The sequence below is a fragment of the Nipponia nippon genome, unplaced genomic scaffold, assembly GCF_047370975.1.
Source record: "Nipponia nippon isolate SJK-2023a ecotype South Korea unplaced genomic scaffold, ASM4737097v1 scaffold_2, whole genome shotgun sequence".
NCBI classification, from domain to species: Eukaryota; Metazoa; Chordata; class Aves; order Pelecaniformes; family Threskiornithidae; genus Nipponia; species Nipponia nippon.
Genome location: NW_028262336.1, coordinates 44,751,217 through 44,765,598, shown reverse-complemented (window position 1 = coordinate 44,765,598; position 14,382 = coordinate 44,751,217). Strand labels below are relative to the sequence as shown.

At 50.5% G+C, this 14,382-nt stretch overlaps 1 protein-coding gene across 1 annotated transcript in view; it reads left to right on the top strand.

The window, feature by feature from the left end:
• The first annotated feature begins 11,930 nt into the window (after window positions 1–11,930).
• The window catches only part of PTCHD1 (patched domain containing 1), a 38,201-nt gene continuing 35,749 nt past the window's right edge, over window positions 11,931–14,382 (top strand). The window contains exon 1 of the mRNA XM_087758489.1: window positions 11,931–12,413. Within this exon, the coding sequence (XP_087614615.1) occupies window positions 11,985–12,413 (429 nt within the window). The 5' untranslated portion in view covers window positions 11,931–11,984. The remainder of the gene's footprint in view (window positions 12,414–14,382) is intronic.

The following is a 14,382-nucleotide window of genomic DNA, read 5'->3' as shown; positions in this document are numbered from 1 at the left end:
CCACCGGCCCGGGCCGCAGGCCCGGCCCCCGCCCGGCCCCGCTAAAGCCCGCGGGAGCGCTGCGCAACACCGCCGCCCCGCGGCCGCCGCCGCCCGGCCGCCCTCCGCGGCCTCGGCGGGGCGGGAGCCGCCGCAGCCTTCCCTCCCCGCCACCCCTTTTTTGCCTTTTTATCTCCCCCCGGAGGGAAACGCGCGGGGCTCCCCGCTCTCCGTTGGGAAGGCGGGCACGGCCCGCGGCGGCCCCGGGCGGCGGAGGCGGTGGGAGCCCACAGCAGGGTCTGAGGGGAGGAGGCGTGGGGAGGAGGAGAGGAAAACTGAGGACGGAGTAGAGGAGGACAAGGAAGAGCAGCAAACTCAGGATCTGATGTGGAAATAGAGCGCGACAACGCCTTGTGCACCAGCCGGACAGAAGCGGGGATGTTGCCTCTCCACAGGGCCGGGATTTGGCCGAGCACGTCACCAGTGTGCCAGCGAGCTCCTTCGCAGGCTCTTTCCACGAACTGGAGGTGAGGGGAATCTACATCGCAGTCAGTGTAAATGGAAGACACTGTTTTCTTTGCAAGAACCAATCGACTTTTTTTTTCCAGGTAATCCTCTCTGTTTACAGCCTGTGGCAGCTGATGCATCGGCAGGCTGGTGGCATCCCCAATGACCGCTGAAAGCAGCAGAGCTTCAGCCATGGCAAATGAGAAGAAATTATGAAGCTTTACCAAGAGACAGTGGAGCTCAGCAATCTTTCTTGACCCTGAACTCCACCTTACTGAAGGTTTCCCTTTCTCATCACCTTTTTTCGCACATCTGTGAGCTTGATTGTGCCAAAGCCTGGCCATTCCTCATATCCTGCTCCTTTTCCTCCTCCCTTGAGCTGCAGCCAGTTTCACCTCTGTCCAGGCCATTCCAAGCCACCTGGACCTCTGGCTACAGATCAGTGATCCAGGGATTAGTGTCACTTATCTTGATTTTCTCTTTCACTCAGAGGATCTCCCGGCCCTGACAAGAAGACAGATAACAAATTTCAGAAGCTAAGGCTGAGTTCACTCACCTCACTGCAGCTCTTCCCTACTCAAGCCCTTTCCTACCATACGTTTACCCAGACAAAATCGTGCTTCCCAGCTCCCAAGTGTCAGAGTCCCCAGGCAGTCAGACACAGCAGTGAGAAGCAAGGACAAAATCTGATTTGCAAGAGGGTATACAGCTACGTAACTCATGAATCTTTCCTCTTCTTTCCCTCTTTCCTCTTCTTTCCAGTCACAGCTTCCTTCCAGCACCTACAGCAAATGATGCAGGGTCTGGCCTCCAGGGAACAGAGACTCATTCCATATGCAACTCTGACTCCTTCCCTAATTGATCCTTGGACACCTAAAAAGGAAGGGCTTAATCCTGAAAAAAGCTACTGTGTTACCATATAAGTAAAATGTGTGTGCACACTGAGGCCAAATTAAGATCGTATTGGCATCTCAAATTAGGTGTTTCTGAACATTTCAGTGCTTGACTCTCCAACCTCAATGCTCTTTAAATATGTATCTGTATATGAATTCTGGAACGGGGGGCAGGGGGGTGTGTGTGATTTTAAAGCAAATGGCTTCCCCTCCCCCACATGAATTCCTGCCTGCAGCATTGTCTCAGAGGACCCATTGGCAGATCTGAACTCTTAATATACAGACTTCGACCTCACAAGCCGAGAGGGAAACTTTCCAAGGGAGGATGAAACACTCCCTTTACTGTGACTGTCGCTGCTCTTCTCTGGCAACAGAAGAGACCCAGGAATACAAAGAGGGGGATGTATGGTGGTGGTTACAGATACATCTCCCTGTTCATTTTCCACTCCTGTAAGTAATGTGTTCCCCAAGCCTGGGATTCACCCTCTTGCTGTTATATCCCACCTGCTGGTCCCAGTTCCCCTCTGCACCATTATTCCCCATCAGCTTCCTAAGATACCTGTATCTCCGTGCACCTCTGTTCCTCTCCATTCCAGTCAGACTAATTCACTTTCCATGATATCAGAGGAGGAAGCATAAAAAAAAAAAAAAAAAAAAAAAAAAAAAAAAAAAAAACAGGAAAACAATCTCCCTGAACTTACAGCAGAATTGCCAGGGACCAGAGCAGCCCCTGGCTTCCAAAAAAGCAATTGCAAAGCCCCAAACTGAGCATGCTAAATACGGTGTGGTTTAAGCAGCCATCTCTTAGGAACCATCTGCTAAGCATGTGCAAATAGTGACTGTCGAGATTATTATGATTTAGTGAATTTGGGAAGAATTTTACAGGAACAGCAAGAGGAGGCTCTAAGTACTACTGTGACATAAATATTACAGAATAATGAAATACTGTTTTTAGTCTTAGGAATAACATTCGTCTCCCATGAACCAAAATGTAAGCTCGCAGCAGCCTTGAGGAAAAAAAATACTCTTAATGATTTCCTCAATTATACAGTAAATTTCATTGAAATATAAAACAGTCTTTCCTCATATGATATTCCCATGCAGTCAAAATAAAGTGTGTGCTTTCAGGTGCAAAGCCAAACTCAATTAGTATTATACACAAACCAGAATATACCCTGAATTCTGATCAGAGGCAAGCTGATGATTCATACTGCCATGGTCTGCACGTTCATACTCACTAGGAAAGCCGGTGTATGGCTTGATAAGGGTTTTTGATCCAAAAATAGGCACATATGCGATTTTAAACATTTGCTTTAGAAAATTAGGTTTTGACACTCTGCTTTAATTGTGTGTCATCTAATGCTGATGGGCACTTACCCGGGTAGAACACCAGCTCCTCGATTAAAATGTAAAATAGCATGTTACATTTACAGTAATAATATAATTCTATATTCATGAGCAGAAAGCGCTGTTTGGAATGCAGCTTTCATAGAAGGCAAACCCAAAAACCCTATAAAGATCAAGTGTACGTTGTACAGTAGGGTAATTCCCTGCTTCTGTTTTTATCTCAGGAACATCAGGAACAATCAGAAAACCAAGCCACTCCTATGAAAAGCATGTAAGAGAAAAAGGAATCTGATGTTTTCTTACTTTGAATACACACCTGCTTAAATATCTAATGCTTCTGAACTGAAAATGAGTGAAGAATAAGTGCTCTGTATCAAATGCTGCATGCATTTCACCTGCTCATAAAATGTACACCTGTGACTTACTGCAGTGGGTTTCTTCCAGCACTGTACATTCCACGCTTTGTCATGGGAGATTTTTAGTGCTTAAAAATAAAACCAGGCAGACTGTTGTCTTACCCTAAACACAGTTCTCAAAGAAATCTTCAGCTACTGTCCTGCATATTCTTTACATGGTAACATGGGGTAAGCAAGTAACAGGACATTTTTAAGAGCTATTCAAATATGGCTGTGGTACGCTTTTTGTGATCTCATGTAACATAAGGGATGCATGAATGGCCAATCCCCTGCTTTAAAATAATGTGGCTGTTTTGTTTTGTTTGTTTGTTTTGCTACTTAAAGGTCCTAATTGGTCCTCTTCTACTGTTTTCTCCTGATTATAGCCAGTCCCTGACTTCATTCATGGGTACTTAGAGCAATGCAGGGGAAAGACATGTTTGTGACAGACAAGAAAGGACAGCAGCAGCTCAAGGGACAGCAGAGAAACAGCACGGAGGTACATCCGAACTCTTGTCAAGCACGTGCCTGGTGGAATTGCCTGGTGTATGTATGTTGAGAAAGCACTGGGGCAGGACTGTGACAATGGCCATATGGGATCCATACTTTTGTGGGAAGCTGAAAATGGGCTGGTTAAAGAGCAATTAAAACTCTCTTCCCCTTTACTTTTCATTGCATTACTTGGCTCATTTTGACATTTAATAACAATTGATAAAGCATAACAAAGCATAATGTTAAGAATGATCTTACAAATAAGGGTTCTCTGGTCTGAATACAACTCCACAGTGGTATATCATGCTGTATTTCCTAAGTGCTGTTAAATTGCTGATTATGCTCCTTCCACTCCCTGTGAGAAGCAGACAACCTTCTCATCCCAGTTTTAAAGATGGGGAAACTGAGGCAAGGGGGGGATTAACAGTGAATTGACTGTGACCATACAGCAGTGGTAGAACCTGATTCCTGCAGCTTTCAGTCCTTGGTTCATCATCTCTGCTGCATCCTGTAAGTGATGCAAAACCTCTGCGGTATTGTCTAAAATCTAGTCAATCTGATACCAGTTCATACACACATTCTGAAAGACTGGAGAAAAATTAAGATTTTTTTTTTAAATGTCCTTTACTGAAGGTCTCTTACTTTATAGCCAACTACACTGTCAATATGACTCAATATGCAATCTAGATGCAGGTGGAAGAACGTGACAGAGCAGTATGAAGACGATTCTGAGTCAGAGTGTGCTGTCCCAAAGCTGTACATCTGTAATTTATATTTAGATAATTGTCTTTACTAACAGCTTTAGAGACACAAAGCCTAGCCAAAGGCTATAAAAAGGACATAAGTCAGAACGTGAAGCAGTAAGGCAGGGGAGAAATAGGCTGATCAGCCCTGTCTATACAGTTTGGCTGCTGTGCCAGGGACTACCACCAAGCCCATGCTTCCTGTTCTTGTAGGTGAGCTAGGGAGGAGCTGTCCTCTGTGCTCAGTAATAGGTGTCTCTGCATCTGCAAATCACAGGCTGTTTTTCTTGTACTTCATCAGATGTGGATGTGTAACACCTAACCTATCCTTTGGCTGCATCCTAGAGTCACAGGAAATAGTGCTGGCTGACAGAGACCTCAAGGACACCTACTCCATTTTTCCACCCCAAGGTGGGATTAGCAATACTTACATCCCACCTTGCACATTCATCCAGCTTGCTTTTAAAATCCTCCAATACTGGAAAGCCTACACCCTTCTCAGGTGACCCTAGTGCTCCACATTAATATTAGAAAGATGTTACTGTTAGAAAGTTTTGCTAGTATCTGACTTAAATGTCCCTTCCTTTCATTTAAGCCTGTCTATGTAAAGACATATATAAGCATTTACATATGTGCCATATATATATATACACGGTGTACATGTGTGCGTGCATTCACATATATGTGTATATATGTGTGCATATGTATGCATTTATTCCTAAATTTGAAATCAGATGCTAACCTATTTCAATAGTTCCATGTGTTTTCTTCTGCTTTCACTTGCAACTTACTTGTTTTGCCCAGTTTTGCATGAAGACACATAAATAGAAAAACATTCACGCTATTCTAGGAGTTACACTCTGCCAAAATCCCAGTGTCTCCAGACATATTTACTGAACGCCCAGTTAATGTTTTGTTTTATACTAAAACTTGTTTGTCTCTTCAAGCAGTGCTTTACTCTTAAAGCAAAGAAGCCATACATTTTATACACTTAACTGTGATAGTTAAATTGTAAATTCCTGTTTTTCTAAAATAATTTATCCAGAAATTATACTTCTTTTTTTTTTTGCTCCCTTGAATCCCGAATAATACAATTGTTTTTCTAGTATCATCAGGGTTATTCTAATATGAACCTTGCATTGTGTACATATGATAGCACATCCACAGCTATGCTTCTTCATTGGCTCACAGACTTTTTTTCCCAAAGAATATATTGTTTAAGTCTGTCCTCTGCTTCTTTGGACAAATTCATGATCTTGACAAAATTCATGCATTTCCTATTTTTTTAGGAAGCTGCATCATCCAGTTATCTGATACAACTGCGTTCAATTAACAACCAGACTGGGACACCAAGCAGATTTATTGTGCTGTCTTGTCTGCTTGTTTTGTTTCTTAAAATGTAGTATGAAAGCTGTAAATTGACTCGTCTGCTTATATTAGCTGTAACATTCCAGTACATCAGGCCCATTTAGGCTGCATTTCAAAATAAGAACTTAATCCATCTTTCTGCAAGGAAAGACTTCTTTTTAGGCCGTTATTGTTTTTGGCGAAGGAAAGACCCTTCCCTAAGGCTGACACAAGTGTCAGCAGTCACTGTTTTAAAATAAACAGGTGAGAGGCCATGATTAATAATCTTGTCAATCACAAACATCAGATGGCCTAGCCAAAAATATAGCCAGAGAGTGAGGGTTCAAAGGCTGCAGCTTAAGAAGTAAATCTAGATCTAACATAACATGGGAGAACCCTAATAAAAGCAGAGCTGTGTTTTTGTGCAGCCTATGCCAACATGCGAGGGAACAGAACCATCCTTCCCCTCCACTGAGTTTTCATACAAGCAGAGAAAAAAACACAGGCTCCCTGTTACATTCCAGTTTGCTTTTTCAATCTGTTCATGTTAATGGTACAATCGGGGATCTCCAATTTTTGTGTCATCACTGCCAGCAGCAGGCTAATGGAGCATCTCAGAGACAGACCACAGAACTGCAGTTCCAGCCACACAGGGCACTTCCCTCTTTTTATTGCACTCTATGAAAGATAAGTCACACACGCTTTCTCTTAGCAGTCCTCATGAATCAGCAAAGAGCTGCCGAAGAGTGACCATCAGGGCACTCAGGAAAGAATCAGGTGCCAGCTGTCAAAGGATTTCTTGGTGATTTACATTCTTTTTATATATCTCTGTATCCAGTAGGAGGAACAGGCCAGCAAGGAGCATTTACATATTTGCATTTTACAGGACAGGCTGCAAAAAGGAGATGTTGTCATGCAGGAGCAGTAGGGAGGATTTCTTGCCTTTTAGCTGATGCAAAAAGATATTCCGGTTCCTGTGACTTCTCCCAAGATCTGCATTAGCAAGTCCAATTAGGGTATGTATGTCCTGTCACGGGTGGCAGAACGTCGGGGCACTGGGGAGCGCAACGCCAAAGTGCGTGCACAGCCATAGCTTTTCCTCATCTTTACCTCTCTCTTCCATTCCGTTTGGTGAACACTAGGGGCTTACACATGCTGAAGGAAAAACTTAAACACAATTGATTTTGTCAGTAGCCTCTTTCAGGAGGTAACAAATCAGCCATCTTGAATTCTGGCAATGAAATCTGTGGATGCAGACTGCGAAATGTGTGGCCATCCCTTGGCAGGGTATTGCTTCATGGTTTGTATGCGGGGTTAAGAAGGCAGCCATTGTTCAGATAGCCGCATCCTTCATGCCCCAAAGGACTTGTTCTGAGAGACGTCACACATGCTAATAATTCTGCTTTGATCCTCTATTTCATTTCTGCTTTCTCTGGTTGCAGAATTAAAAAAATCACCTTAGTTTTTGGGCTCTCAAACTCTGATCATGCTGTTCGTGCCCACTCTGGTGCCAGCCAAGAGAAGGTGGGACTGAGGAGACAGAAAGAGAAAAGTGAACAGTTTCATTGATTAAATACAAACTATTAACTGCACTGACACCGGCTTACAATTTCCAGTGGCTGCTTCTAGAAATCCCTTTTCAGTGTGAGCAAACTGCCACCCATGTGGGAGAAGCGCTGCATGTATCAGTGAAAAGAGTGATACCTTTGGGTAATCTTCCTACTGTGACGGGACCCGGGCTGGAAATAAGGAGCAGGCCTCCTTCTGCTTCGCTTTTCTGTTAACTGCAAACAGACAAAAGCTACAAGTTGTGAGGTTCCCTCACTAGTCAGCAATGGGAGATTAACTTTATCGTTAACCTTGTCTGTGCCCTCACCGATTTAATTGGCATTGGCCCAGGTCCCAGACCTAAGGCCAAGAAATACAGAGCAGAGCTCCGGCGGGTGATGGAATGAGAGCTACTGCTCTCCGCAGCCATCCTGGGCTGGCTACATGTCGTTTTGATCCCTTGGCACAAAGCACAATGTCTTTGCACGTCACCAGCCAGACTTCCAGCAGGTATAAACGAGCACAACACAGAGAACTTCAGTGAAAAAGGTTTTGCGTCCTTTAAGAATCTATCCATAATTATTAAACTCTCTTTGAAAATTTTCTTTTTAGTTCCCTTTAAAAAAAAGGACTTTGTTACCCATCTCCTCACTGTGGGTAACCTCATTCTCTCCAAGCTCCAGCTGGAACCTGCACCACACATTGCTCAGTGCTCTGCTGCAAAAATCATTCCCCATTCGCAGCACTAAATCCCCTGCACACACTCCTAAAATATCTTCTCTGGTTCCTCATGCCTAACTAAACAACACAAAATCCTGATTCTCTGCATACCTCCCACAGCCATCCCAGCTGCTCCTGCCACCTTTCCTTTCCCCTAGGCCCTCTGCACTCATCTGAAGTTACTCATCAGGAATCCCCTCCTCCAACAGTTCTCCCAGCTTTTTCTTTCATTTGACCCCTTTTGGGGAGGTAGGAGGAAGAGCTTATTTTAAATAAAACCTTGTCCACTTCTTCCTCTCACGTTAGGTATAAAACTTGCCATTGTCCCAAGATTTGAGCAGATGCATAGGGAGATGCTCATCTCTGGATGTTCAAAGCATCCTGCTTGTGCTTGCAAAGAGCTAAAGCCCTGTGGCCTGGGCTGTGGGGTGCTTGACCCATCCAGACCTTGCAGGCCCCGGGAACGACACCATGGCCTCATGCTAAGGCACCGGCGCTGTTTGGCCTGGAGAGCTCCTGAGCGTGGGTCGAGGCAGTCTCTTTGCACAGGTCTGAGAGCCAACAAATGTTTCACAGCACACAAGCCTGCTCCTGAGAGCAGACGTGAACCCTGTGCAGGTGCCGTCTTTATGAGTCACATCTTCCCCATCTCCCTTTTACACTCTGTCCCCACAAGTAGCTGCCCTGAGGCGTTTGCTTTGAAAGGACATAATCGTATTGTCCTCCCCCTCATTATCCCTCTTCCCAGCATCTGCACCTCATTGTATGGTCATCTCTTCCCATCGTTCTCTTCTTAATTTAGTTTGGAAACTCTCTAGAGCAATGAGACATCATTATCTATTTTGTAAAGTGCCATTCAGAGCTGTAGCAGAGTAGCGCGTACACGTGACAGAAATCCCACCCTTCCATTTCCTCCGAAAGATGGGCAGAGCTGGTTAATGCCCAGCAGGTTAACGTGCACTGCCCGGCACGTGTTACCAGCAAGAGCTGTAGTGACTGGAGCTTTCCCCTACAACAGAGGCGAGAGCTCAACCGTGCTTTGCTCCTCACAGAGCACAGCGGGAGGCCTCCAGCTGCTCCCCTCCTGACAACCATATTACCATATAACATATCTTGATGGCAATTTTTGGAGTGCCAGAGCAGTGATGGTCAATAACAAGGTGACTTCACGATCTGCAGAGTCAGGAATACACAGAAGATTTCCCCTCCGGTTTGGTAAAACCCACAGGACACTTGCGGCGTTGTAACGTTCTCACTCAGTGCGGTTAGAGCACACACAGCTGAGCTGTGTTTCCAGCAGCACGTGTCAAGCTGCCTCACATCCCACCTCTGTATGTCCCTCCCCTATGGGCAACCCCTCAGTCAAAGGCGGGGCAATTCCCTGGGCCATGGGGAGGCAGAATTTTGTGGGGTGAAAACCCGTGACTGCCTTTGGGAAGATACCATTTCCACCGCAGTCAACAGTGCAGTCTGATGCTGGTTACGATAGGCAATAAAACAGACACTGGTCTGGGAAGACAGAGCAACATCCAGCGGAACTGCAGATACATCGGTTTTCCTGTCTGCCCCCACAAAAGGGATATATTCTTCCTGGGGTCACCTATAGCTTACCCAATGTTAACGTGCTGAGAACTGGGCTGGATGTCAGGTCCTCAAACTACTTTTCCTGAGGTACCCTGGAGAACTGTGAATCAGCCACAGGATGGTTACTGAAATAATTAATAATCCCCTTCATTTTTAATAATGATAAAATGTTTAATGGAGACCAAAAAAAAAAAAAAACCCAAATCAGCACAGATGAAACTGTCAGCAGCAATGACAAAAGCTCTTTACTTGTTGCTAATGACACAAAGCACGAGGCACATCCTGGTGTTTCCCCGGAACACACCGTAACGCAACCGAGCCTACGCTGTGATCTGCGTGCAGCTGGCGACAGGCAGCGAGGGGAGAGTGCTGGACGGGGAGACAAGAGACCCACGCCCCGAGGCCCGGCCTGATGCCGAACTTCACCCAAACTTGGGCCCCATCCTCCCCCACGTCTGCGCCTCGGCCTCTATTTCCATCTTTGAGGTGTTCTTCAAATTACATTCAAATTAAATTTTTTTTCTTAAACTGAGGTAGGACCGATACAAGCAGCGGGGACCCACCTCCGTGGGAGTGGAACCGAGCAGGGGCACGACTGTATCACAAACCCCGGTGCCCCTGGCTTGGGCGCTCCAGGTGCAGCCACGCCGGCCCTGCGGGCGGAGCGCTGCCGGCAGCGTTTCCCGGCCTCGGGCACAGACCCCAGAACCTCACTGGCCATAACTCGGTGCAGCTCAATCAAGCCGTTCGCTCGCTCGCCACACGAGAAGCGGTGAAACGTGGGAAGAGTTTAGCATTCAAGCTGTGCGACCGAGCTGTGAGTGAGGAGACGGGAATGATGTCAAGGAGGTTTTGTGCATGAAGCGTCCGTGATAAAACATTAGCTTAGGTCAGACACTACCGAAATGTAAAAGGAAGGATGACTGTCAGTCTATCAACAACCAAAACAAGGAGCTGCTGCTGTTTCGTGCGGCAACAGGTGTAACAGCTGTCAAACAGAAACTTCCTTTTCGCCGATTTGTAAAACCACCGGCCTGGGTAGCAACTGGACGCCCAACACCAACACCTTTGGTTTGAGAAGGGCCAGCCAGGGCCAGCTGGCAGCGGCAGGAGTCAGCGTGCCCAAACGCGCCAACAGCCAGGGCGGCAGGACCGAGACGAGCGCTTCTGCTCGTTTCTATTATTTAACTGCAATTTGCGTTAAAGAACGAGGCCGCCCCCCGATCGCGCCCCGCGGGGACGGACGGGCCGCACCTGCGCGCAGGTGGGCAGCGCTCAGCCGCCGGCGCTGCCGGCCTGCGCTCAGAGGAGCGGCGGGGCGCTCCCCGGGCCCGGCCCGGCCCCGGCAGCGGGGGCCCCCGCCGGGGCAGCCCGGGGCGGACGCCGGGCGGCCGGGGACGGCGAGGCGGGCACGGGCAGCCTCGCCGCCGGCACCCGCCGTCCCTAATGGGCATGTGCGAGCGGCGCCGCACATGCCCACTCGGGCCGGCGGGCTGTGCCGCGCCGGCGGGCCGCCGCGGTGAGCTGCGGGGCGGGAGCGCGGGGCGCGCCGTCGGGCACCCCGGGAGGCGGCCCGCCCCCGCCGCCGGGGGAGGCGCCCAGGCGTTTCTCCGGCGGGTCCCCGGGCCGAAGCGCCCCGCGAAACACACCCAGCTCCCCCTCCACGGAGGGGGGGGCGGCCGCCCCGCGCCCCCGCCCGCCCGTCGGGGCCGCGGGCACCCCGCGCTGCCCGGCCGTCCCGGGGGCGGCGGCCCGGGCGGGGCGCGGATGTGGCGGCGCGGCGGTGCCGGCGGCGGCGGCGGCGGGCGGAGCCGGCCGGCAGCCGGGCGGGGCGGGGCGCGCCGCGGCGTCCCGAGCGCGGCCCGCGGGGCGGCCCCGGCGGGAGGCGCCGCGCCGCCCCCCGCCGCCCCGAGCTAGGCGCCGCCCGGCGTGGCCCCGCGGCCCTGGGCGGAGGGCGGCGGCGGGGGCGCCGCGGAGGGCTTTCCGCGCCCGCCCCGCCTGCCGCGGCCGGGGGATTAGTCAGCAGTCTGCGGGCAGCCCCGCTCCCGCGCAAACTCCGCGGCGGGGGCGGGGAGCGGCGAGCGGCGCCTGCCCCTGCCCCTTCCCCTTCCCGCGGCGAGGGGCGGCGGGGCCGCGGCGGCGGCGGCGGGGCTGCCCCCCCTCCCCCCGGCGGTCCGCGCCGCCGCTCCGCGGCCGCGGCGAGGGGCGGCGGGTTGGCAAGTGAGGCGAGGAGGCGCCGGGAAACTCCTCTCCGGCACGGCGGCGTTGCAGGAGGACGGGCGCCCGGGCCGCCCCCCGCAGGCACAGAGGCGGCGGGCGCGCACACGCACCGCACACACTCGCCGCGCACACACGCACACGCGCGGCGGCGGCCCCCGGCCCCCCGCAGCCGCGGCCGGCGGGGAGGCGGCGCCCGGCGGGGCTGCCCCATGGTCTTGCGGGGGCCGTGGGGGAGCTGCGGGGGCCCCGGCGCGGCGCTCGCCCTCCTGCGCGCCCTCCGCACTAGGATGTTGCGGCAGGTCTTGCACAGGGGGCTGGGGACGTCCTTCTCCCGGCTCGGCCACTTCGTCGCCAGCCACCCGGTGTTCTTCGCCTCGGCGCCCGTGCTCATCTCCATCCTGCTGGGCGCCAGCTTCAGCCGCTACCAGGTGGAGGAGAGCGTGGAGCACCTCCTGGCCCCCACGCACAGCCTGGCCAAGATCGAGAGGAACCTGGTGGACAGCCTCTTCCCGGTGAACCGCTCCAAGCACCGGCTCTACTCCGACCTGCAGACGCCGGGGAGGTACGGCAGGGTGATCATCACCTCCTTCCGCAAGGCCAACATGCTGGACCAGCACCACACCGATCTCATCCTCAAGGTAACCGCGGCGTTGTCCCCCGGCCCCGGGCACCGCCACCCCGCCTGGCCCGGCGCGCCGCACCGCGCCCCGCTCCCCGCCGGCCCCGAGCCTGCTCCCCGCACCTGCCCGCGCCCACGGACCCACCCGTGCGCGCCGGCCTCTGCCCGCCCGCCGCGGCCGCGGTCCCCGCGGCAGCCCGGTCACCTCCCGGCAACAGTTGGGATGCCTGCCCGCCGCGGGGAGCCGGCACCGCGCTCCCGGCCCGCGGGCCCCCCCGTCTCCCCCCCCCCCCCCCCCCCGCTTTTTTACCTTTTTCTTTTTTCCCCATTTTGGCTCTGTTTGCTTTGGGTGAGCGGGAAGGGCAGGCTGCGGGCTTAAATCATTTTTCGGTACCTCTGCGCTCGCCTTGCAGTCGTGCTCCCGAGTTAAGGCGACTCGGGCTTCGGTAAACTCAAACTTCAGGAACAGTTAGGTACCAAGCTGCCAAGCTGCCGAGGTGCTTTTGGGGGCTGCTGCTGTGTCTGGACCGCACTTCTGCCTGGAGAGGGGCAGCACAAAACCTCCCTCTCACTGCTCATGAAGGCAAATGACATAACTCGGCTGATCATTTTTTGCGGGCAGCATTTTTCCCCTCTGCTCCCAACCCACCATCACAGAAAATGCTGGGTTCATAGATGAAGAAAAATCCGGCTCAGCTGTAGATTGCAGGCATGGTGCAGCCTGCGCTGCCGGTTCAAGTTAGAGCGGGCAGCATCTTTCCCTGTCACTTGAGCGGCACGGAGCGTGCGAGTCACGATCTAACAGGACATCTCACCGTACTATGTGTCATAACATGTCGGCAATCTGCATTTGTTGAAGCTGGTACTCTAGTTTACACCCCAGTAGTTTCGAACAATCTTGGAAGGAAAACCAGGGAGGACAGACGCAAAAACTGTGTGTTAAGAGGGTCAAGTTCACCCAAGAAAAAGGAAAGGAACAGCTACAAATAATAGCCAGAGGTGTGGCTAGCTCGATCCTGCACGTTTTCGCTGTTGCCTTGTGGACACCCTGGAGACTCAGCATTGCTTTTTTTTTTTCCCCCTCACTGAATGTCAAACTGTCAGCCCATACAAAAGCCAGTGTTAATTCTCTTTAATCGCTTCAGGGAGTGTCTCTTCTAAAATCAGAAAATAGATGCAAATACCTATTGTAACAGACTTTAGGGAGACCTCGCTCTTTACTAAACAAGGAAATAACTGTTACAGTGGATTTATTTGTATTTTGTTTCCACTGTAGACACATAGAGCACTATAGTACAGAGCCACGCAGTATTTTATGTTTTCCTTTTTTTGCTGTTGACATATTACCCAACGGTAATCAGCAAACAGATTGAATGAGCATCGACTCACTAAGTACACTAACAGGAATGTTACTGGCAAACGAGAAAACTCCAGAGAGATGATTTTGATTCCTTCATTTTCTTGTACCATGAATTGCATTCATATCCAGTATGTGCACATTTACTCAGTCATAGGATAATAATGATAATGGATTTTTTTCTCTGTGCTGCTTTCTCTAGAGATCTGTAGTTTTATCAATAGCATAGTGACACACAAATAAATGGTACTCAGAATCTTTCCGCAAGCAAACTTCGGCATAAGATTTATCACATCAGCGAAAGAGCTATAACTTAGAAAGTTCTGTCAGTATTTAACACTGCCTCATTTTTAATAGACAGAATTTGCTAACAAAATGATTATTTTTCATTTAGTGAGATATAATGAACGCCACTGCCATTTGACTGTTTACTCTTACTGTTAATCTGACATTGTCAGGCATATTTGATGCATTATTTCCAGCTCTTTACTTATCTAATAAATTCCACTATACCTTGTGCAGAATAGATTATGTCCTTTGTCCTAATTATTTTTCTGTTTGTGGGCAGAGCCGGGCTCAGGCAGCTGCCCATCCAACCCTGTGGACAGCCCCGTGGGTCAAAGCACAGCAA